Below are 24,521 nucleotides of genomic sequence, written 5' to 3'. Positions count from 1 at the left end.
AAATTGTCAAATAGTATATTATTTTTGGAGAGAGGAAAATGTGCAAGTCTGTGAATGACCTTTACATTTTTAACCCATCCCAAAGGTCTGACTTCCTGCCCTTGCTCCCATGAGGTTTTGTAAACTCTAGCAATTAATAGCAACATTTTGTGAAGGAGCAGTTTAATGTATAGAAAAGGAAATTGGAGCAATGGGTGTTACATCTAATTAACAAAAGAGGGGGGAAATGTTTTTGTGCCCTCTTCTGTTTCTTTATTTATGAAGTGCAAAGGGTTGTATTTTTGTAACCTTACCAATAGCAAGTTGGGGGTTATTCCCCACCCCACATACAGGGGTAACTTTCCTGGAGGTCCAAGAAAATGAACTGGAATGTTCCCAGCCTTCTTAAAATAGGAATGTTGTATGTGTAATATATATATCTTTACTTCCAATTCAGCAACGACAATAACAATACAAAAAAGGTACATTATCAATTTAATTTATTTACATTTACTAACTGCCTTAAGTTCCAGTTTAATTTTTTGAATTCAGAATGCACTTTTCATGTTCATGGGTCCTCATGCTATTGATACAATTGTGCATTTGTTTCATTTTAGCAATGTTCACCAGAGTTTCAGACAAAGTCTTCCAAACCTTACAGAAAATAAATCATAGGCCCCTGGGCCAAACCACAGGGGCCTGCCTTTTCCCAAACACAGGGTAATATAGGTCCCAGGATATGGTCTGAAAGTACATGAACCAACTATTTTTCTGGAGCTAAACAGCGCCTAAGTTAGCAACTGCCTAGGATGCACATGTACACCACCTTGGCTTCCATGGTGGAAGACTGCATATACCGGTAAATGAAAGAAAATGTAAAAATAAATACATAAAGTCCCCTTAGTTGGTAATTATTTGGCTTACTTGCCAGCAAATGAAAGGTTGTGAATTCATACAAATCCACTGAAGTAAGGAACTGAGGTAACAAACCTCTTATTTTCCTTTAGGTTGGCTTCTTTACCACTACTGAGCTGTTAATTTAGATATTGGCATTTTATGGATTGTTTTTCCTAGCAGTCCTTTTATGATTACTGAATTTCTTACAAATGCATGTAGCTATCCATATCTATCATCTATCTACCTATCTATCTGCAAATGTAAACAGGGGCCTATGTTCATAGGAAGGAGTATTGTTTTTGTGTTGAAGCTCAATATGCACTTAGTGGGAATTAAATGTGGTATTAAAGTTTCTAGGACAGCTAGTGGCCTAATGATTGGATAGAGGAAGGGGCGCCACTCTAGGAAGCATGGCAAACAGCAGCCACTCTTCAGCTTATTGCAACGTTGAAAACCCTTCTACGAAGCAGAAAAGATAGACTACAGCATGAGCCACCTTTTTCAAACATAACAAAATAAGGTAAGCAGCAGGCAGCCCCTGCCCAGCATGCATGCATATGCACAGTGTGGAAGAAACCCTGCCTTTTTCCTAACCTTTCTTAAAAACTTTTATAGAGGGTGGCACAGACCTCTATAAAAAGCCTTTCAAGAATGGTTATGGCCTCCATGATCTCTCCCCTCTCCTACCATCTGTAGCCTCTTCCTTTGGACCCCACACATCAGTCCCCACATAACAGCACTGTCATTATGCACTGCATCCTTTCTGGTTTGTGCTCTGGTAAGATCACTGTATTCTCTGCCTTGTTCCATCACAGTAAACAGAACAGCCCCCTCTAGCATTGCACATGCAAAGTTGTTCAAGGTGAACAGCAGGTGCAAGAGTTGCTGCAGACTTCAGAACGGCTGGGTCTGTGAGGAGGAAGAAATACACACTTTGTTTTATCAACAGTTTTTTATTTTACTGAGTTTTCCAAAACGAAGCAAAAGCATATAGTCAAACGGTACAAACTAAATCAAGATGTGTTCTATGCATACAATCAAGTGGTAGAAGGGGAAGGCAGGGGAATGGCTAGATCTATAGGAGGAGTCCACGCATCAGGGAAATTTTCCTAGGTTTAAAGAACGTCACCTCTTATGCTGCCAACTGAGGGGAAGAAAGGAAACACACACAGACACACATTCTTAACTAGGGGAGGAAGGAATGCTCCCTCTCTCCATAGTTCTCTCCTATACAGTGGTACCTCGGGTTAAGTACTTAATTCGTTCCGGAGGTCCGTTCTTAACCTGAAACTGTTCTTAACCTGAAGCACCACTTTAGCTAATGGGGCCTCCTGCTGCTTCTGCGCTGCCACTGCACGATTTCTGTTCTCATCCTGAAGCAAAGTTCTTAACCCGAGGTACTATTTCTGGGTTAGCAGAGTCTGTAACCTGAAGCGTATGTAACCTGAAGCGTATGTAACCCGTCATACCACTGTATATACACATACCACCAGGGCCGGATTTAGGTTTGATGGGGCCCTAAGCTACTGAAGGTAATGGGGCCCTTTATATGTCCAGCTGTCCTCTGTCAACAACAAATTGTTGCTGTTTTTTGTGTTGGATATATGATATATGGTAATTTATGGACCTAATAGGTATCTAAAGCCTTTTGCACATAACAAAATATGTATTTTATCATGCAGAATGTAGGCACCCTATATACAGAAATGAGCAAACCAGTGATATTTTAGTGAGCAGGCTAGCAGGCCTGTATTACTTACATCATAGGATAAGCACAAGACACTGTTGCTGGTTTTATTTACAGTATGTTGATTTTATTTGTTTTTTATCTTATATTTTGGAAATATACATCCAGGTTTTTTTCTTCCTTTAATTTTTTTGGGGCCCCCCAAGAGAATGGGGCCCTAGGCTATAGCACTTAAGCGTTACCCGCTGTTTGCTCCAGTCTCCCTAACAGCGTGGGCAATCCTAGTGGGCAGCTTTGAGGCGCCCTTCTGGCCCCACTAAATTTCCTTGTGCAGATCCCCAAAATTTGGCTTGTTCCTCTCAAGACATTTCCCTACAGACGCCTCTCTCTCTGCTTGGGTGCTCCCCCTCGCCCCTCCTGGAAATGCATTTCCCACTAGCATTTCCAGGCAAGGTGTGGGTCGCCTTCATCCAGGCACAGAAAGCGGGAGGGGGGGTAGGGGCTTAGCAACGCCCCTGGCCGGGGAAACACAAAGGCCGGTTCGCCTTGCCGCGCGCAGAGAAAGAGGGAAAACTATCTCCGCAATAACTTATTTGCTCCCTCTCCCCTGCATCAAGCTCCATCTCCAAGACAGGGCGGGGGCGGGGCAGGGAGAAAGGAGGAAGCTTTGCTCTGGAGGACACCCTATTTCCCCCTCCCTTTCCTCCAATTTTCTTCCTCTCTAGGAATCCGCCTCTTTCGCTTCTTTTAACCCTCTGTGAGCCAAAAGCGGCGAACTCTCGCTGCCACTTACTTTCCCAGCAAGCGGGCGGGTGCATTCGCAGGGATACCGGAAGCGGAGGCAACGCGGGGCGGAAGAGGAGTGGGAAGCCTGCAGGGGGCGTGGGCTGGGGGTGGGTTTGAGTGATTAGATAGGGCAAGGGAAAGCAAACCGCAGGAGCGTGGCCGGTAAGCGAATTTAGGGCTGTATTTATTTGTGTGTGTTTGTATGTGTGCCTTAACTTCGGATTTTCCCAGGGATCAGGGGAATCCGAATTGACTGTTTAAAAAAAAAAAAAGGCAAAACAGAAAACCATGAGGTTGGATGCTGCATAAAGGAAACGTCACGTGGAGGACACCCACAAAACTGAGGCTCAGGCAGCCTCCAGTGCACAGTCAATGCACACGAAATCCCCGGGTGGATAAGCCCCATGGGAGTCCCTTTCTGCACTGCGAGGGTGGGAGGAGACATGAATCATTGTAACGAGTGAAAGAAAAACCACCCCCCTATTTTACCTGAATGGTAAGGGTGAAGGATGGCGGGAGAGAAAGTAGCAAGGATCTCTCCCCGCCTCACGAGCCCTGACAGTTCACCTGAGGACAGCACTTCCCAATCTGGTGCCTAGCATTTCCCCCCATTCCAGCAATAATAATAATAATAATAATAATAATAATAATAATAATAATAATAATTTATACCCCGCCCATCTGGCTGGGTTTCCCCAGCTAGCATTTTAACTGAAGTTTCATTTTATAGATTTAATTGATTCTTTTTTATTGTATCTTTGTAAACCGCTTAGAGACTATTGTAGTTAAGTGGTGTGCAAGTTGTTTAAATAAACAAGAAACTTAGGAAGCCACCTTAGCCTGACACTGTGTACACACTCTTGTTTCCTTCTGCTCTAGTGCACCCACACCACTGGTGTTTGAAGACGTCTGTACATGTGACATCAACCACACAATCCTTATCCTGCAGTTTCTTGGAAAAGAATTTGCAGCTTCCACCTGGTTTTAAAGTGTAAACCGCAATTGTTTTGCGTTAAGCTGAAGTGTGTACATTGCAGACCGCTGTTGCACAGGTGCGGATGACAGCGCATGCGTAGATGACAACCTCATGAATAGGAGTTGAGGGGTTGCTTTACGAAAATGACAATGGTGCATTGGGTGAAGACATCCCTGCCCCCTCTCTGCTGTGTACAACACCATGCAAATGTGACTTGAAGTGCAGCAGGGGGAAAGGAACTCGCTGCATTTTAGCCACTAATGTGTACACAGCCTAGATCAGACCATAGCTCAGTATTATCTGTTCAGACTGTCAGCAACTCTCCACAGTTTCTGACAGGTGACATTCCCAGCCCTACCTGGAGATGCCAGAGACTGAACCTGAGGATAAAAAGATGCTCCACCACTGAACTATGGCCCTTCCTCTAACTCCAAATGGTTTGTGCTGCAGTCCCCGTCATCCTTGGCCATGCATTCTTGGGCTGTTGGGAAAGGCCAGTCTAGGTCTATGTTGTGTGCATAGTAATGTGGCATTTCATTTTAGAATATGGAGAGAATGTAAGGTAATTTGTACAGCTGGGTGACATTGGGGAACTGCTTTGTATTCAGGATGCTTATAGCAGAGCGAAGCAGAACTTCCTACTCATTCCCACAGCTCACCCACCACTTTTTAAAATTACTGTTTGTTTTACAGTTTCCTGCGATTGGAACAGTCCCAACCTGGCCTGTGTTGTCACCGGGGTGGTGTTGCAAGCAGGACCGCCTTGAAAGAGAAAAGAACTGCTTTCAAGACATCCATGGCCAGTGCAGCTGCTACTCCCCCTGTCCCGAAGCCCAGCACCTCTCATCGACTGAATATAAATGTTGGTGTCCTGGGCCACATCGACAGTGGCAAGACTGCTCTCGCGCGGGCCCTTAGCACTGTTGGTTCCACTGCTGCCTTTGACCGAGCCCCGCAGAGCCGAGCTCGGGGAATCACCCTGGACTTGGGCTTCTCCTGCCTCTGTACAGAGTTGCCTCCACACCTGGGAACCGAGCCTGGTGAGCTCCAACTGACCCTGGTGGATTGCCCAGGACATGCCTCCCTTATTCGCACCATTATTGGAGGTAAGAGGCAGACAGAGGCAAAACTGCCAGGGGTGGGTGGGTTGCCTGCCTGTGCTCTGCAAAGACTGTATACTCATTTACTGATACTGGTAGAGGACTGGTTCAACCTCCTTGTCCCCCTCAGCTCAAAGCTCCCTGTCATGCCACCACTTACAGAGACAGAGTGAGCAAGCAAGCAAGCAAGCAAGCAGAGGCAATAGTTTGCATTTCTTCTTTCTGGTTGCTTGGCAGGACCTGCAATAGCAAACTTTCCTCGCCAAGTGGTTGGAGGAAGTTGCTGTGCTGTTGTTTTTGCAGGAGCCGTTTTGCCCTCATGATGTTATGGTGGAGAGGGTTGAATGTGGGGCTTGCTTGCATGCCTGTGCAAGGAAGGTAAATTGGGTATGGGTGGGAGGAATAGGCTTTCCTCCCCAATGTGCTCCTGTTAGTGCAAAAAGTTGCCCTCCACCACACACTTGGTAGCCAAATCGGCATGTGAGGTTCTTACTACGTGTAAAAGTGAAGCACAGTTCTCTCTTTTTCAAAAATAGAGCATAGATGATGGCTGGCTGTGGACGATAAGAACAAAAAGCAATTGCATTTAAAATAATTTTAAACTTAATGTTTAATGTACTTGTATAGTTCCTTTCCTTGTACAAAATAGTGTTTTGTGACTGACAGCAAAGGAAATTGTGCCTGAAAGCTCTCCAGTTACGATTGTGAGTGTGTGTTTTTCCACTCACAATCTGTTTGGCAGGTTTTAAGATGCACAGTTTAGGGTAGTATGAAAAATATCCTGGAAGTGAATTTGGCTGCATTTCCCACATTCGTTATTTGCAAGGTGCCCTGCTAAAGGCAGAGGGAAGAAATAAAGATAAATTGTTCTGGGATTGTGGCCTTGATCCAGCAATTTTCATTCATTCATTCATTCATTCATTCTGCATAAAGTGACTAGTAAAGGTAAGATATTGTTCTGCCTAGGAATTAATATTGTCTAGAGAAGCACTCCTCAGTGTTTCACCTTTGAAGAATTTTATTTGTTGTTGTGTCTGGCCTTCTTCATGGTGGCACCCTGGTTTTGGACCTCCATGCTCCTTGATACGCATCTGGCTCCTCTGTTGTAGCACTTTCGTTGCCAGCTAAAAACACGGATGATTCAGTCAAGTGTTCAGCCCTTTTCTGAAATTTACTTATCTGTGAGGGGTGATGTATTATGTGGTTTTATGTATTGATCTTTAGGGGTTTTTCTGCTACCCAATCTGCTATTCCGGCAAGAGAGCAGGATGCAAATAAATAAAAATATAAGCTCATAGCATATAAGCAGTCTTGTGGCACCTCAGTAAAATGACATCTACTTTGATCACAGACACAGGTGGAGCAACCAGAGAGTTTAAAAATTATATTTCCATGCATATACAGGTTCTGGATGTTTGTTTGTTTGTTTCATTTATTAGTGGCTTGCTGTGAAAAATCCTGAAGCAATTTAACAATAAAAATATCAACAATAAAAGTTTATTTAAAATACAGACTTGGATAAAAATCTTCACTTAAAAGGCTTGTTGGGAAAGGAAAGTCTTCAATTGGTTCTGGAAAGATAATAGAGATGGCACCTGTTTAAAAATTATATTTCCATTTCAGTCCTGGTTCTGAATGACACGATCTGTTTTGCAATCTGTATATCAAAGCTGATCAGTGTTGTGAAACATTTTTGATAGGCACTTCGTCAAATGCAGATTGCTGTTACTTCATTGGTGGAAAAAGGCCTGCTTAAATGCAGATGCCCGTAATCTGATGTGCCTTATAGAGAAATAGCTTGTTTGGTTTTCAGCGGGATGTCAAGATTGTTTATTTTGCATATAGAACTAAAGGTTCTTGGTTTTAAAAGGTTTTTGTGTATAGGTGTTCAATCACATTCTCACGCAAGTTGGTTGAATTGTATGAATGCTTCTCAGGGTGGCAGTTTCTTTGCTTGAAGTTTTAAACTAAAATTATATCCGATAAAGTAATGTTGTGTCAAGGTAGTTTTGCTAAATGAATTTTGTATAGCAGGATCAATCCTATTATGCTGGGCAATATCTGACCTTGTAGGTACTTTGCAAGAGAACACACTAAAACTTAAGGATAAAACTTTTATGTTTTAATAAATGCAGAATATTTGAACAGTAACAAAACAGAAGAGGAATGGAAGATGGAAGTCATATTTCATTCTCTGTGCTTACATTTTTCTTAGAGACTTTGCCCTTGAAAACAAAGCATATCATGTTTTAAATCAAAATAATTTTTTACCTACATGCTAGGAATAGAGAATGCTACAGATCGTTCCACCCCTGACATTTCTAAAAGGTTGGGCGGTAAGATTAAGTTGGTAGTCAAGGTTGGATTTAAATGGTGGGTTTGGACTCCAGTTTCCTCCTCACTGCATGTCTATCAAAGTTTTTTTTGCTTTGTTTTTAAGATACACTTTAAATGGCCAGTGCTAAAGTGTATTCCAAGACCAGGCATGACTGTCAAGGTAAGGTGTTCTAGCCAGTCCCGTTTTCATAATTATTCTGTACATTCTTGCAAAATGTCTGCATCTCTCCAATTAGGTGCTGAGCAGTTTCTGCTAGAGTTCAGTGATAGGGGAAGCCTGCTGAGAGGTTATGCAAGTTAATCTTTCAGAGGAAATCCAATCCCCATATTTTATTTTAAGGCCACTCTGCGTAGCAAAGTAGTTTAACAAGTAGCAGATTTTTTACTTGCTGATAGTTAATTTCATGCCCTACAAAGGGTCAGCGCACTAATACAGGAGAACATGATTACTTCACCTTACCCTTTCTTCCCTCCTGCCCCCCACACACAGAGCACTGCCTGCGGAACTGTTTGTTTTAGGTTAAACTGTTTTTAAGATGCCCGTTGTTTTTGCTGACTTTGTATTAGCCGAGAGAGCTTCTGCAAGAGCAGATCAAGAATATATATTGCCTTTTGTTCTTCATGGAAGTACGAAAGCCGGAATAGACTTGCAGTGTTTTAATTCGAAAGCTCCTGCTTGATCCAGATTGTCTAAACCTGTGGGAGGAACGGAGACGAACTTGTAGTTTTGTAATTCCTTACACTTGTCTGAACCTTTGACCTTTTTACTTTTGACCGGAGCTTCATTGTCACCATTTGTCCCTGCAGCTCGTTTCAAAGACGGCTGCCTACAAGTGTCTGTTTCCACTTTGCTGCTGTGTTCTTTTAAGGAAGGGTATTAATTCATACCTGATACATTGAAGGGCCAAGACTTTTGAACTCTTGCAAGGGCTGGCGGGGAGGAGGAGAAGCTGAATACAGCAAAAGTGGATTTTGCTGATGCAAATAACTACTGTTAAAGTCATGGAAGATGAAGAAAATTGTGGAGTTATTACTACTGCCTCAAGTTTTTTCTCTTATTTATATTATTTGTAAGATTACCATAGTAGGCTTCCTGGTTTTATCTAAATACTTGCGTTCAGCCCTATCAAACTGTCCTCCCTAATCAAATCATTATTGGCCTACATATCCAGTCATTTATAATTAGGGTGTTAGAAATGATGGAACCGTCCCCTTCACTCCTACAGAGAAGGGCAACAGCTGATTGAAGAGCTCGTTCTTCTTCTGTAGTTAGCATCATGATGAAAATGGCCCATCTTAGGCTCCTTTTTTTGCATTTTCAGCATAGACTAAATTTCTACAGGCTACTGGAACTGTGAAATATGTCTCATGGAGAAGGACCATAGCTCAGTGATTGAGCATCTGCCTTGCAGCCTTGCATGCAAAAGGATCTGGGAAGAGCTACTACCTGAAACCCTGGAGAACAACAGCCAATCAGAATAGACAGTACAGTGGTGCCCCGCAAGACGAATGCCTCGCAAGACGAAAAACCCGCTAGACGAAAGGGTTTTCCGTTTTTCGATGCGCTTCGCAAGACGATTTTCCCTATGGGCTTGCTTCGCAAGACGGAAACGTCTTGCGAGTCTTGCGATTTTTTTCGCCCCCCCCCCCTTTTCTAAGCCGCTAATAGCCTTTTAGCCACTAAGCCGCTAAGCCTTTAATAGCCGCTAAGCCGCTAATAGCGCTAATCCGCTAAGCCGCTAATAGGGTTGCTTCGCAAGACGAAAAAACCGCTAGACGAAGAGACTCGCGGAACGGATTATTTTCGTCTTGCGAGGCACCACTGTACTATGCTAGATAGATCAATGGTCCAAATCAGTAGAAGGTAGCATATCGTCATCTGTGGAAAACGTCTGTGTCAAGAAATGTGCCAGCGAAATACAGTGGTACCTTGGGTTACATACGCTTCAGGTTACATACGCTTCAGGTTACAGACTCCGCTAACCCAGAAATATTACTTCGGGTTAAGAACTTTGCTTCAGGATGAGAACAGAAATCGTGCTCTGGTGGCGCGGCGGCAGCGGGAGGCCCCATTAGGTAAAGTGGTGCTTCAGGTTAAGAACAGATTCAGGTTAAGAACAGACCTCCAGAACAAATTAAGTTCTTAGCCCGAGGTACCACTGTATTACCTTTGAAAACAAAATGGAAAAAATAATTTTAAAAAGGTCTGAAATTCTGCTAATGTGCCATTTGACATTTTCAAGGCGTTTATTTGAAACAAGCTCAGTGTGCTTCTGATTGGAGGCAGATCTATGTAGAGAACTGTTGGAAAAAAGAGAAACAAACATGTGCATTCCTCTGTAGGACCAAACTAGTTGTTAGGCAGCAAACACAGGACTTAAAAATGGAGTCACTGTTTGTTTCCTGAAAAACAGTGTATAAGGAGTGTGGTTTTTCAGGTGAGTGATGGCATGTGTCCTTAATTCCCTGTGCCTTCTGCTTTTGCCTTCCATGTACCCCTTTCCCAAATTGACTTGTTCTCAATTCACTCTTTGTCATCTAAAATTGAGGAGACTGCAGAGGGAATGTGACAGGCTAGGAAGTGGTCAAGGACCCTACTTTGCCAATTTTCTCTGTGGAAATCATAACCCACTCCAGCTCGTGTTTTTCTGCCAGTCGCTTAGTTCAGTCCTTTTTGCAACGAAACACCTCTTTAAGAGTGCAGTCCTAAATGCATTTACAGGGGAGTGAGCCCCAGTGAATGAACAGCAATGAAACCTGTTTCTGAGTAATCACACATAGGCTTGCCCTGCTCTGTGGCAATCTTGTGCAGACACACTTTTGAGTAAGCAGGCTGTAAAATGCATTTCCCATTTATCAACACTTTGGTTGGGCCAGAGTTTCTGTTTTGCGTTTTGTCTGTTTTTAACTTGTAATACATATTCCTTGATGCCTAAAACAAAAATGGATGAATATATAGAAATCTACTGTTGGCATTACTCATTTACCTTTAAAAGGCATACAAAATCCCTCTGCTCAATATGCTAGTGCACAAGAGGGCAGTGTTTGCTTGCAAAGTAGGATCTTTAGGATAGAAGTGTAGGGTAACAGGTCACTGAATTAGAATTGGGAGAAAATAAAATGAAGGGCTGCATAGCTTGAAGTTCAAGCTCTAATTCCGGTTCTCCTTTTCAGTGACCCCCACCTCCCTTACTTGATTTAAAACAAAAAGTGGAGGACACTCTGTCTGATGAATTTCCTCCTTAAAGTATGCTGTTAACCTTGTCTGGAGTCCAGGCACCTCTCTTTTCATGGGAGAAAGAATCATGTCTTATGCTTCATTATGTAAATACTAGGTAGTGTGACTACTAAGTCACCTCTAAGTCTACCAAGTCACACTCAGAGAAGACTAATTGAAATCAGTCAACCTAAGGTAGTCATTACTAACTTAAGTCCATTGATTTGAATATGTCCGTTCTGCATATGATATAGTAGTTGGATACTACCCATCACTGTTGTGGTGCAAAATATTTGTTAGTTAGGAAAATAAATCAGCTGCTCTTTCACTTGCAGATAAGGGGTCAATATGTTTAATATATGTTTATCTGAGGGTTTAATATATGTAATATCTGATTTGTGAAATTAGTGTGTTGCAGCATTTAGTACAGTACTGTTGCATGAATTTATGTGTTAGGGAACAGCCCCTTATAGTCATAGCAGAAATAAACAAAAGAGAGATAATTAAACACCATAACTCCCAACTGTCTTCTGACTCTCCGCATCCCCTCATATTGCATTTTTGGTTCTAAGGCCTTCAAGTAAGCTAGCAGCAGCAGAATTTAGGAGTGGCATGATGACTGCAGTGTAAAATATCCTTGGACTTCTTACATGTTAAAACTATGAGGGGGAAGGAGGGGGAGAAAACTGGAAGATATATAAATTCACAAGTAGTAATGGCCCCACTCTATTCAGTTTAAGAAGGATATTGATGCACTGAGACCCATCCAGAGGAAGACAACAAAAAGGATGAGGGTTTAGGAGATCAAATCCTTTGAGGAAATATTGAAGGAGTTCTGTATATTTAGCTTGGAAAAGAGATGATTGGGAGGTGACATGATAGCCATCTTCAAATACATAGGATCTTTCTTACAATCAAGTGGCATATCAGTTTTATGAAATGAATAAAATAAATATGTGAAGGACTGTCATATGAATCAAATTTGTTTTCTCTTGCTGCTCCAGGGCGTAAGACTCAATACAGTGGTACCTCAGGGTAAGAACTTAATTCATTCTGGAGGTCCGTTCTTAACCTGAAACTGTTCTTAACCTGAGCTAATTTAACTTTAGCTAATTGGGCCTCCCACTGCTGCCACACCGCTGCCGCGCAATTTTTGTTCTCATCCTGAAGCAAAGTTCTTAACCCGAGGTACTATTTCTGGGTTAGTGGAGTCTGTAACCTGAAGCATCTGTAACCTGAAGCGTATGTAACCCAAGGTACCACTGTAACAACAACAACAACAACCAGTTTCAAAGTACAAGAAAGGGTTTTAAAATATTTATTTATTTTCATTACCTGTGTGAAATCTCTCTGGGTGGCAAATAATAATAAGATAATAATAATAATAATAATAATAATAATAATAATAATAATAGAATATAAAATTTTAGCTACAACAAAAAAGAGCACACCGAACACCCCCCTGTTTAAAAACTGAGAGACCCATACTACATAAGTTGTACAAATGGTCTGGGTAAGCAGAAATTTCTCCCCGGTGCTGAAAAGACCATGCTGTGCTGTCAGACACATATCTAGAGCATGGCCTCTGAAGCAAATCTTAATACAGTGGTACTTCGAGTTACAAATGCCTCAGGTTACAGATGCTTCAGGTTACAAACTCCGCTAACCTGGAAGAGTTACCTCGAGTTGAGAACTTTCCCCCAGGATGAGAACGGAAATTGTGTGCCGGCGGCGCAGCGGCAGCAAGAGGCCCCATTAGCGAAAGCACGCCTCTAGTTAAGAACAGTTTCAGGTTAAGTACGGACCTCTGGAACAAATTAAGTTTGTAACTAGAGGTACCACTGTATTTGGGTAGGTAAATATGGAGAAGGCCAAACTATGGGAAGAACTTCCTAACGGTATGGGTTTTAAAAATAGGAGAATGGACTGCCTTGAAAGTTGTTGGACTCTCCTTCAGTAGACATTTATAAGCAATGGCTGGATGGCCTCTGAGGGAAGCTGTGGCCACAAATTTCCTGCATCAGCAGGGAGACAGATTATATGACCTTTGAGATCTTTTCCAACTCTATGATTCTGCATTTGTTGGTGAAGACATATTGTCTGCCTGACTACAGTGTCTTAAAATGGCTATTCCAGAAGGCCCCCTCGTTAGATTCATTAAGTTAGTTTGTGCCAAGTGCAAAGCATATCAGATTGCACTAAGATGTTGCTTATATACTCCAACAGCTTTTAAAGTACAAACTGAGTATGTGCTTAATATAGTATACCTCCAGAATTCTATCTAATATAGTAGTAATTATTGTTATTCTACCCCCCCATTACAGATAATTCCAACAGGATCTAGGGATATACTTTTCTTAAACAGAGTTTTCTAGGCAGAGATCCAGCTTTTTTGGCCTGTTCTTATGTAGACGGCATTCCATAATCTGGATTATTTGTTGCTCCTTTTTTTACATTTATTCCAGATTGCCTACATTCTTGTTTCCAAGAGACCTCCATTTTGAGACAGCCATGAGCAAGCCAGGGAGAGGAGAATCAAACCTTCTCAGTGATAATTTTCCGTTGGCTTCTTGCATGTATAGTGTACCTTGCGTTGCATCCTATAATGGAGAAAATTGAGTGAGATTCCTGCAATGAAAAACAAGAACAGCCCAGAGGATAGCTATGATGGGAAAGATATTGTATATTCTGTGAGAAAATGTTTTCTGTGCTGTCTGTAAATTTCAGACTAAATAGCCATTCTGAAGTGCTGCTTTTCTAAACAGTTTGCTTCCGTAAGCATTACAGGCAGAGTAAATACCAATAATTCCCGTTCCCCATGTTCTTATCTTCACTTCTACCAAAATGTTCTCGCGCAGCCTATCTAATCTTTTCAAGTGAACATCAAATGATTAGTGTCGGGTCCCAATTTGAATTATGATTTCTGTTTCAAGCCCAAGCTGATTAGTTCTGTGTTAGATTGTGATTATCAGCATTACCAGTATCTGGCGTGGCTGCAGCCCACCATAAGCTTATTTGTGTGTTTGTGTGCAAGTGTAATACAAACAGGCACATGCCTATGACTATTAGAAGAGTTTGGTTAGAAACTACTGTTCGGAGGTATTTTACTATTACTGTAATATGAATTTTTGCAGATGGTGACTGATGTGAACTACAGGCTTTCAATCTTAGTAGGATTAGCACATCTCTTCAGCTTGCTTTCTGAAACACCCCCCCTCCCTGCACATCATTGATAGTTTATTGGGTGCAAGCCTTTAATTTGGTCTTCTTCTTGGGGAAGCTGGAAAACGGAATCTCCTAAAGGATAATCTTATCTGTGATGCCCCAAAGAAGAAGTTTTTATTCCTGCATCTGCTTTCAGGTTATTCTTTTCTCTGGCTTTAATGAGACATCCTTTGATCTCCGGTCCCCTAATCTAGAGTAAGAAATAGGCAATATTATTGAACCACCTTTTGCTGATGAAAGCACATGCAGGCTTTGGTGTCGCTCGGTGCTTTTTCATTCCAAGCTTTAATACGTTCGCTTGGAAGTAAGCTTCGTGAAGAACTGTTCCGTGGTAGCGTGGTTAGCATCGTACTGCTTGTCAGGCAGAAATGAAAAGCAGATGCCATTGGTTTATTTTGCTTTGCTTACAGATGGCAACCAAATAGGCAGTGCTGTTTTTCTAGAAAAAGAGGTGCTGGAGCTCACTACAAACACCTCCCTCCTTCTCTTAGAATGGCAATGGTGCCCACCTGAGAGTTGCCGGAACTTCAGCAAATTCCGGCTGGGGAAAAAATCCCTGCTCATAGGCTTTGTAAAGCTTTCTATTCCAGGCTTGTAAACAGTTCCTTCTTTGGTTGCATGAATACAGAAAGAATCTTCTTTTGTAAGAAGGAAAAAAGAAGAAGGCAGCCCAGCAGGTGACAGGGTTGGAAAGTTTTGTAAACTACAAAATAATCCCTCCACACCCTGCTTTCAGTTAACCTGTAACATGTTGATGACTTACATGAACCTGTGCAGACAGATGGATATTTTTTTTACAGTTGTGCACTTTATTGGAAGGTTGTTTTGGTATCTTCTACATGAACATATGTGAAGACTTAAGTTGTGTCTGCACATGAGCTTTGGGAAGCATGTGCATGAAAGAGCCTATTTTTTTGTCACTGTCACTGTTTTTGTTCTTTAAGTGTACTTTCGCTAAACAAAGTCCACCCCGTATTTCCATGGTGGTGCTGCGGGCAGCATTGTATTTCACTGGCCAAGAAAGTCTTCAGAAGTAAGGAAAGACTGCTTTGGAACAAAAGAAAGAAATTGTGCTGTGTGTCGTCCGTCCCTCCGGCTTGTATGTCATTTACAAGTGGGAGCACTACAGATTCCTTATATTTGACAGCTGTTTTCTAAAGACAAAGCACAGTCTCTAGCTGACTGATGTTGTCATTGGGTCTTCCCCACTCTCATCCTCAGAGCAATTTTATCTCCATTGAGAGACCCCCTAAACCCATTGGCAGGTCCATGGCCTGTGATTAAATCTCATGCTTGGGCGAAATTCTAATGAGGGTAATTGTTTCCTCTTTTCAAGTCTGTGGTCCCCTCATCAAAGACCAATACGGAAATTATGCATTTCTGTTGTAAAGCGGGAGGTCACAATTACCTGAACCTGTGGTTGACTTTGGAGGATTCTGAGTGGTGTTCGGGCAGTGGTTATCCACTCTGACATTCTAGTATGTGAAATGATTTAAAGCGTGGCTTTTAAACAGGCAAATAACTACCGCTGGTATGCCTCAATCTGCTATGGCATTTGCTTGCTGCTGTTGTAGCATCTTGACTACTATTGGAGAAGGGCCATGATGACTATGCATGGTTTGGTTTCAGTATGGAATAGTGAACAAGGGTTTACATCACAGGGTTGGGTTTCTGGAGGAGTTTGTACCTACGTGTTGGTCTATGAATTATTACAGTAGGAGCAAAAGTGTGGAATAATGCTGTGAATAAGAGCTTCTGTTGCATTTGGGTCCCCCATATACAACGACTTCCATAGTACTAGTGGCTTGATAGTGTTATATTTTGCAGAAGCGCACAAGCTCCAAAAGTATGCTTTTTATTCTTGTGGCACTGGATATAGAGAGGAAATGTATGGATGAAACAACATAGTATGCTTTTCCAGAACCCGAAATTGATTTATATGGTGTGTCCAAGCCAGCAGTTTTAGTGCATTTTGTTTCATTATGTGGTATTTTTCTCTGCGTTTCCGCCAGATTTGCAGGGGGGTGGGGCTTACAAGAAGTTAAAATTTCAATAAAGCAAATACATTAATGCAAGTATTAAACCGTTAGAACGTATAAAAGAAACACAACGTGGCATAACAGAAATGCAGAGAAAGTTTAGCAACTTGGGAACATAATAAGGCCTTTGTTAGGGACGTGGGTGGCGCTGTGGGTTAAACCACAGAGCCTAGGACTTGCTGATCAGAAGGTTGGCGGATCGAATCCCCGCATCGGGGTGAGCTCCCGTTGCTCAGTCCCAGCTCCTGCCAACCTAGCAGTTTGAAAGCACGTAAAAGTGCAAGTAGATAAATAGGCACCGTTCCGGCGGGAAGGTAAAGTCCCAAGCTCTGAAGGGCTTTAAAGGTTGAAATTAGTACTTTGAAATGAGCCTTGAATAAACTGGAGCCAGCAGAGTTAATGAAGCACAGATATAATGTGGTCATAGCGTCCAATTACAGCTATCTTTCTTTCCACCATTAATGTTTGCACACCTTAGTTGGTAGAGCATGAGGCTCTTAATCTCAGGGCCGTAGGCTTGAGCCCCACCTTGGGCAAAAGATTCCAGTATTGTAGGGAGTTGGAAGAGATGACCCTTCCATCTCTACAGTTCTGTGATTCCATGATTTTACATACTTCAAATGCTTTCTCCTTATCAGTTCACAGACTTGGATTTCTTACTTTTTAAAAACTTGAATTAGCATAGATTCACTGCTTACAAAACAAAACAAAAACAAAAGCTCTAATAATGGAAGATACGGTATCTCCGTAGTGATGAATACAGTATTATGTGGGGAAGAAAACAAACTGGAGCATGAAGATTGCTGTGGAAATTAACTGCTTGTGGCATAGAGTGTCCGTCTCCTCAGTTGCAGTCAGGTTATGAAAGAAACCCTTCTAGTTGGATGCTACTTAAGAAGCAGTGATAACACTCTAAAGTCATGTGTCCTACTGAAGGATCATAGGAGGAGTAACCGACTTGGATTCCTGCATTCTTTTTCCCCTTGTGCTTCCTGAAAAGCCTCTCCAGAAGTTGGGGAATTATCCTGAGCTGCAATGGGAAGGAGGAATCACCCAAAGTTGGGTGGAGGCAGCATGTGCAAGCAGAGCTTTCCTCATGCAAGGTGCTTCCACCCAATTTTGGATGCTTCCCCTCTCGCCCGCATTGCTCTGTGCTCTATCCCATTCGGTTCAGGAGGTCCTCTGATCTTCTGGAGAGGCATGTCGTTGGTGGTGGGGAGCACAGAGGGTTTATTCTTTGCAAATATAAGACATTTTAAACATCTGGGGGAGGGGGTTCCTATGGGTCAAAATCTAACCATGCACGCCCACTGGAAAAGAAGGCATTGTGCACTTAGCTCCACTTTAATCTCAGGGCTGTGGGTTTGAGCCCCCACCTTGGGCTCCCCACTTTTAGCTCCACTTTGGACCATGGCTATAATAAAGTGTCTACAGCAATTCTCTGGGTTGATGCAGTACTTAAGGGAAATGCAGACTGTGGTCTTTTCTTAGTTGCAATATCTGCCAAGAGCAGCATGTAGTCAGTCAAAGCGGAATACAATTAAAGCAGCAATAGAAAGGTTGTATGTACTATGCAGCTTCTGGAAAACTTGGATACGGGGTTAAAAACCAGATATTTGAAAGTGGTGATGTGAATATCATAAAAACAATTTTTCAGAAATAACTTCTCTCCAGCTTCATGCAGACAAAGGTGGTTTCCTATGCAACAACTGATATGAAGAAGTTTGCATGTGCAATCCTCTGGTGAGGATTGCACATAAAAGTAAATGTAAAAAAGTAAAAAACAACAACCCACACACCAGAGTTTTAATTGCCTCTGGACTTTTATATCCTTGACCACCCATGCTGCGCTATTTTGTTATACTAATTAGCTCTGCCCTGTTAAGGCAATGGGAGATGTTAGAGCTCTTGGCTTTCACAGGAGGTGCATTCCAATTTTCACGAAAAGGTTTTGAATGATACTTTTATCTTGTCATGCATGCTGTGTCTGCCAATTTGATCTTATGAGAGGACTAGGTGCAATCCAGAAACTTCTCACTTGGCAGAATGACCATGAAAGGCATTGGGATTGTTCCATATTAAACAGTTTGTTGATTGCGGCTTTAGATCTTTATTAATTGAATTCCAAACGATGAGTTTGAATCGAGATTTCCCTTCAGGAAGGGAAAGAGAGTACATTGGTAGTGGTAACACAATGAAATAATCCATATTTTGAGTCCCATTCTTGGTATTTTGGAACATACTTTCCATTTGAAATCATGTCACTTTGATGTCTCTAGATGTTTCTTGCTTCTATTTATATTACAAAATAAACAACCCACGTTTAATTGTGTCAAAATTGCTGGTTAAATAGGTTCTTCCTCTTGGATTTGTTATTCCCTTCCATAATATTTCAGTTCCTTTTCTTCTAAGTATATGGGTTGTACAAGATCACCAGATGCTGCTGCTGAATCATAGAATCATAGATTTGTAGAGTTGGAAAGGGACCACAAGGGTCATCTAGTCCAACCTCCTGCAATGCAGGAATCTTTTGCCCTTCTTTCACTTGTGTAGGGCAACTCCACATGTGCCCTATGATATAAATAATCAGCTGTGCTGCCATGGCTGAATCTGCATAGGATTGGTAGTTGATCCCGGCTAAGATTTGCACACTTAACATGCCCCAAACTTTACATATAGACTGGAAGCTTCTGCAAGATTAAGTGAAATATGCTTCATAATGGACTCATTTAAATGGTCTAAATGTAATATACAAGCTATGCTGCTAAGTTAGAAACCATACAAGAATAATTACAAAGCTCTTAAGGCATTCTTAGTTTTAAAAAGGGTTATGAATTTTTCTTTGTTAGGATTCTTTGTGGAAGGAGGTGAGGAGAGGGGGTGTTATTGGTCTGTTTTTTGTGTTCCTGTTTTTATCATATGTTTTGTGTTTTGGACTGTATTTTTATGTTGTGAACTGCCCTGAGATCTACGGATTAAGAGTGGTATATTATTATTATTATTATTATTATTATTATTATTATTATTATTAGCTGTACAGTGTGTGTACGTTGCTCAGCACTTCCTCATTCAATCGAGATCAGATAATGATTTAATTGTAACTATGCTGCTGTAGAGATTTGGCATCTTTATCCTATTTTTCTTGTATATGCAATTTTCAGTGCATTTTCTTAACTCTACAAATATGTTATAGAAGGCTTAGAGAAGCAAACAGGCTTTCTGATGAGAACAAATGGCAAGCATCTATTCAACATGATTATAAGAAGACTGCAAGTGCAAGTTTGCATAGGATTTCCTGAATGCTTTTGTAATGCTGTCATAGTAGTTAAGCAATAAGAAAATATAGCAATTAATTGTTCTTAGTTCTTGGTTCATAAGTTTATTGTTCTGGCCAAAGGCCATGACAAACTTGTAGCAATAATAATAATAAAAATTGTACAGAACATCCATCCATAATACAAGCCAACATCCATGATGTAAGAGAGAGAAGATGTCAGAGACACCAATAAGCTTAAATCTAGCTTGATTTCAGATTAAACATCCATATCACCAAAACAGCTTACAGTGATTTTATCTAACTCATTTTCTAACTACTATTATAACTACTAAAGTACTTGAACTTGATATATGGAACAAAATAGGTGCAATACAATACAAGGACTGGTAAACAACTTTCTCTGATGTAATATTTGACTATAATAAAAGTTACCACAATTCCTAATCAATTTTGGGAACAGTAATCTTACCCTTCTTTGATGGAGCCCAAGGGGGTTCTATAGCTTCAGCAAGGTTGTTGCATCATGTGCCTTCAGCCCATGCCCTGGCCCTATAGGCTTGAACTAGGGGTCTTTTTCAAGTATTTGGCTGAAGTGATGTTTTTCATATGATTTTTCTAAAGCCATTTTAGCAGGTTGTTTCTTGCCTGCCCATCACACAAGGGTGTGGTATCCCTCACTCTTTGGCATAGTAGGGAGTGATGCACACAGATAGAAAATAAGCTAAGTATGTAATTGAAAAGCCACCCGAATTCTTGCAAAAACGTGGAAGTTGTGCAGCAAAAACCAGCCTTTCAGTATAAGGCATTTCAGGGAATCTTGAAGTATACATGTACGATATATTGTACAGTGGTACCTTGAGTTACAAATGCTTTGGGTTACAAACACTTCGGGTTACAAACTTCGCTAACCTGGAAGTAGTACCTCGGGCTGCGAACTTTGTCCCAGGATGAGAACGGAAATCGCACAGTGGTGGCGCAGCAGCAGTGGGAGACCCCATTTGCGAAAGTGCACCTCAGGTTAAGAACAGTTTTGGGTTAAGAACGGACCTCCAGAACGAATTAAGTTTGTAACCCGAGGTACCACTGTATGTTGCTTAAGTGATATCCTGCTAAGTGTGCCCTATAGATTTGGGTGCATATCCCAATGTCCATTGCCTGACACAGAATTTTGGAACCTTTGTTTGAACCAGCAGGGCAGTTTTGTTGTGACTCCCAGGAGGCAGTGGCCTCAGTTCTCAGTAAGTTTTATTTTATTTTGATAGAGGGGCAGGAAATATATATATCCTTGTTATAGTTTTTGGAGGTGAATGAGTAAAATCTGTTTGAGTTGTTCCTCATAAAGAGCCTCATATATACCGGTACCCATTATAGAACAGAACAAAGTGTTCAGTGAATGGGAAATATGAGACACTGGTTAAGGGAGAATGTGATTAAAGGAGTAGTGTTTGCAAAACTAATTTAAGTAAATTTTAGGGGTCAAGCAGAGCATAGCAGTGTATAAAAAGTAACTGATGTCAGTTCAGCTGAAATGCCACATAAGGCTTTGCCATAGAGCAGTTTGCAGTAACCAGCTTGATGAAATCTTGAAAGTTGGTAGTAGAGTAAAGCACATTGATGTCAAATGCCAGTTTGCCCTGCAGCAGGAAAAATAATTAACAGATTAATTTTCCAAAAATAAATGTATTCATGGGCACACTTTTTTCCTCCTCCATATGGAAATGAGACTGCATGCTTCTTGAGAGTCTCTCAGCTGTTACATCTTTTGCCCTCTGTGCTTTTATGTACCAAAAACTTGAGCTTAGGCAACTCCTTGTTTCTACATATCCAAGCTCATTTGGTGGTTTCAGCATTTCATTAAAAGCGATCAGTACTCTTTAATTAAACATAATTTTATCTTAGCAAAGCATTTGCTGTTAGGGGCTGTTGTTGGTTTATTGAATTTGGCCCACACTTAGCTATTTCAGCAGGTTTCCTTGTCTGAAAACAATTAATATTCAACGATGTTCGAGTGAGTTGAGGAAGCAGGAATGTTGCTCCATCAGTATTTTTCCCCCCATTTACTTGTCCCTTTTGGAAGGTAGTCAGAGATTCCAGTGGAAGCTTCCAAAGAGCCAAGGTCTTTAACCAATTCTGTTAGCATATCAACCTGGCTGAGTGAGATGTTTAAAGGTCTTTGGATGATCATAATCATATTAATATTTATTAAACCACAACTCCAGTTACCCTGTTGTGATCAGTGTTTGATCAAGGGTGCAATCCAGATGGAGTCAGGTGTCCCTGTCTCATTGAAACTGAAGAATACAGGCACTTGTGCCCTGTAGATTTCAGATATTTATGTATTTTACTTTATGATTATATTTAATGATGTTTTAATGTTTTTATTGTACACCCCCATGAATTTTTAAAATGAGCTGGCGGTTTAGAATTTTTCATTTATTTATAAGAATAATGTAACTCCTGGACTGTACTTTGACCAGCTTTAAGAGTAGTAAAAAACCCCTATTTTTAAATGTAGATTTTGTAGGATTCAGAAGTACCAGGTTGTTTGAGCTGCCTATGGGAATTGACTGCTTAGAGCTCCTTGGAGGAATGAAGCAAGATTTAAATGAGCAGAGGACATAAGCTACAGAAGAGGGTTAGAGAGAAGTTAAATGGGCAGTTTGTTGGGAGAGACTGGCTGACAATCATATCTTGGCTTAAAATGAATGCGCCCCTTGACCATGCATAGAACCCTTCACATCTCATTCACGAAAGCTGGTGAACAATTGATGAAGTCTTCCATTAACTATAGTTCCCTGTTCCATTCAAACTGGGAAACTATGGCTTAGAGCTTTGGAACAAGTCAGGATGTTAAACCATGGTTTGAAGTAGGCATAATGTTCTGGTATATTCTGCAGCAGTTAAGTTTCCTGGTTTGGATAAAACATGAAACAATAGTTGATGGAACACTTCCTGGCATGTTGGCTCATTCCATGGAGGAAGGAATGATGGAGTTGTATGTACTGCGAAAAGGCTCACCCATATTTTGGCTTATTAAGCTGGGATGTGGCTGTCCAAACATTCCTACAATATCTGCAGTAGTTTTCAAAACTAGCTAGTTGTTGTGGCTCACAAATCAAGGAATATTTGGAACCATAATTATGTGAAGCGGCTATGGATCTCTAACAAAGATTTCTCAGGCTATGTATGCATTTGTGACTTAAAATGTAGCAAGGTTAATAGTGAGAGTTGTCTCCTAACCCCTTTGGCCTTTTATTTATGTTTATGTGGTCTGTACTTCCTTAGCATATGAAGGCAGACAGTAGGGTTTGTTTATGTAACTAGTTACTGTATTTTGTTATGCTTCTGTTTATTGCTTTAATTTTCCTCCTTTATAAAGTGTATTGGATCATTCACCTCTCATATATTGTTCAATTGTTCCCCTTGTTCTTTCACTTGCTCGTTGCTGTACACACCAGAGAGGGAGTGGAGATGGTTTTACCTGAAGCCCATTAACAGCTTGGTTTCCCTGCCCGCTGTGGTCCAAACCACTGAGCCTCTTATGCAGGGGTCAGCAAACTTTTTCAGCAGGGGGCCATTCCACTGTCCTTCAGACCTTGTGGGGAGCCGGACTACGGTATATTTTTTGGGGAAAATGAACAAATTCCTATGCCCCACAAATAACCCAGAGATGCATTTTAAATAAAAGCACACATTCTACTCATGTAAAAACACCAGGCAGGCCCCACAAATAACCCAGAGATGCATTTTAAATAAAAACACACATTCTACTCATTTAAAAACATGCTGATTCTCGGACCATCCGTGGGCCGGATTTAGAAGTCGATTGGGCTGGATCTGGCCCCCGGGCCTTAGTTTGCCTGCCCATGCTCTTGGGTTTGCCAATCGGAAGGCCAGCAGTTCGAATCCCTTTGATGGGGTGAGCTCCCATTCCTCTGTCCCAGCTCCTGCCAACCTAGCAGTTAGAAAACATGCCAGTGCAAGTAGATAAATAGGTACCACTGTGGCGGGAAGGTAAACGGCATTTCCACGCGCTCTGGCTGCCATCATGCCAGAAGTGATTTAGTCATGCTCACCACATGACCTGGAAAGCTGTCTGTGGACAAATGCCGGCTCCCTTGGCCGGGAAGCGAGATGAGCACCGCAACCCCAGAGTCGCCTTTGACTGGACTTAACCATCCAGGGGTCCTTTACCTTTACCTTCCCTGCCCCTGCAAGCTCCCGCACTCGTATTCATGAAGCTGCCATCTGCATGTGCACAATGACTGTTTTAGATGTATAGCTTAACGCAGAATGAATGTGACTTAGGTTTTCCTTTCAGATTGAAGCTATTTTGAGGGGAAGAACACCAAACAGTGCAGTATTTCTTAAGAAACTACAGGATAAATCTGTATAGTGGGTAATGTGTGTACTGTACATGGATTCAAAAGGCATCAGTGGGAGCACCCTGGAGCCAGTGTAAAAGGTAACATGTACAGAGCCACAGTATTCTCATAATAGTAAACTTGCCAGAGTTCTTGGAGAAGCCATTACTATTAATCCTATTTTAGAGCCATTTTAGAAGATGGACGCCATCCATTCAAAAATTCTCCTGCTTAAACCCTGTAATAAAGAGGCACTTGCTGCTACCTTCCTTGCAAGGTACAGCAGGCTGCTTTTGTGCAGCTGACTCGCAGGTAGAACTGCCAGTACAATTTTCTAAGTGTTTGGTCTGAACATGTGAGAATGCAGAAGCAGGCCTGAGTTTTCTCCCTTCTAGCAACCAGGTTATGCCAAATCTGAGCTGTGGGTAAGAGCGTGTGCAAGCAAGAGCTCACCCGAAATGGCGCAAAAAGAAAATGTATTTTCCAACTAACCTTACAGCTGATAATACAAACAGTTTGGGACTTGTTGGAGCACACGTGAAGAAGCAGCAACATGAGCAGAGACAAAGACATTGGGGAAATTTATTATTTCTATCTCTGGAGTGTCAGGAGAGGGTCTGGCCAGGAGAGAAGGGAC

At 41.6% G+C, this 24,521-nt stretch overlaps 1 protein-coding gene across 5 annotated transcripts in view; it reads left to right on the top strand.

Annotated features, from left to right (window-relative positions):
• Positions 1–3,411: 3,411 nt before the first annotated feature.
• EEFSEC (eukaryotic elongation factor, selenocysteine-tRNA specific) overlaps positions 3,412–24,521 on the top strand; it is a 164,325-nt gene continuing 143,215 nt past the window's right edge. For 3 of the 5 annotated variants that reach the window (XM_028719176.2, XM_077924957.1, XM_028719179.2), the window contains exons 1-2: positions 3,412–3,511; positions 5,019–5,431. In XM_028719176.2, the coding sequence (XP_028575009.2) occupies positions 5,122–5,431 (310 nt within the window). In that variant the 5' untranslated portion in view covers positions 3,412–3,511; positions 5,019–5,121. Of the gene's footprint in view, positions 3,512–4,228; positions 4,402–5,018; positions 5,432–24,521 lie in introns of all 5 variants that reach the window. The other 2 variants (XM_077924959.1, XM_077924958.1) reach the window with 2 other exon arrangements.

The sequence above is a fragment of the Podarcis muralis genome, chromosome 2, assembly GCF_964188315.1.
Source record: "Podarcis muralis chromosome 2, rPodMur119.hap1.1, whole genome shotgun sequence".
NCBI lineage: Eukaryota > Metazoa > Chordata > Lepidosauria > Squamata > Lacertidae > Podarcis > Podarcis muralis.
This window is presented reverse-complemented; position numbering and strand designations above follow the sequence as displayed.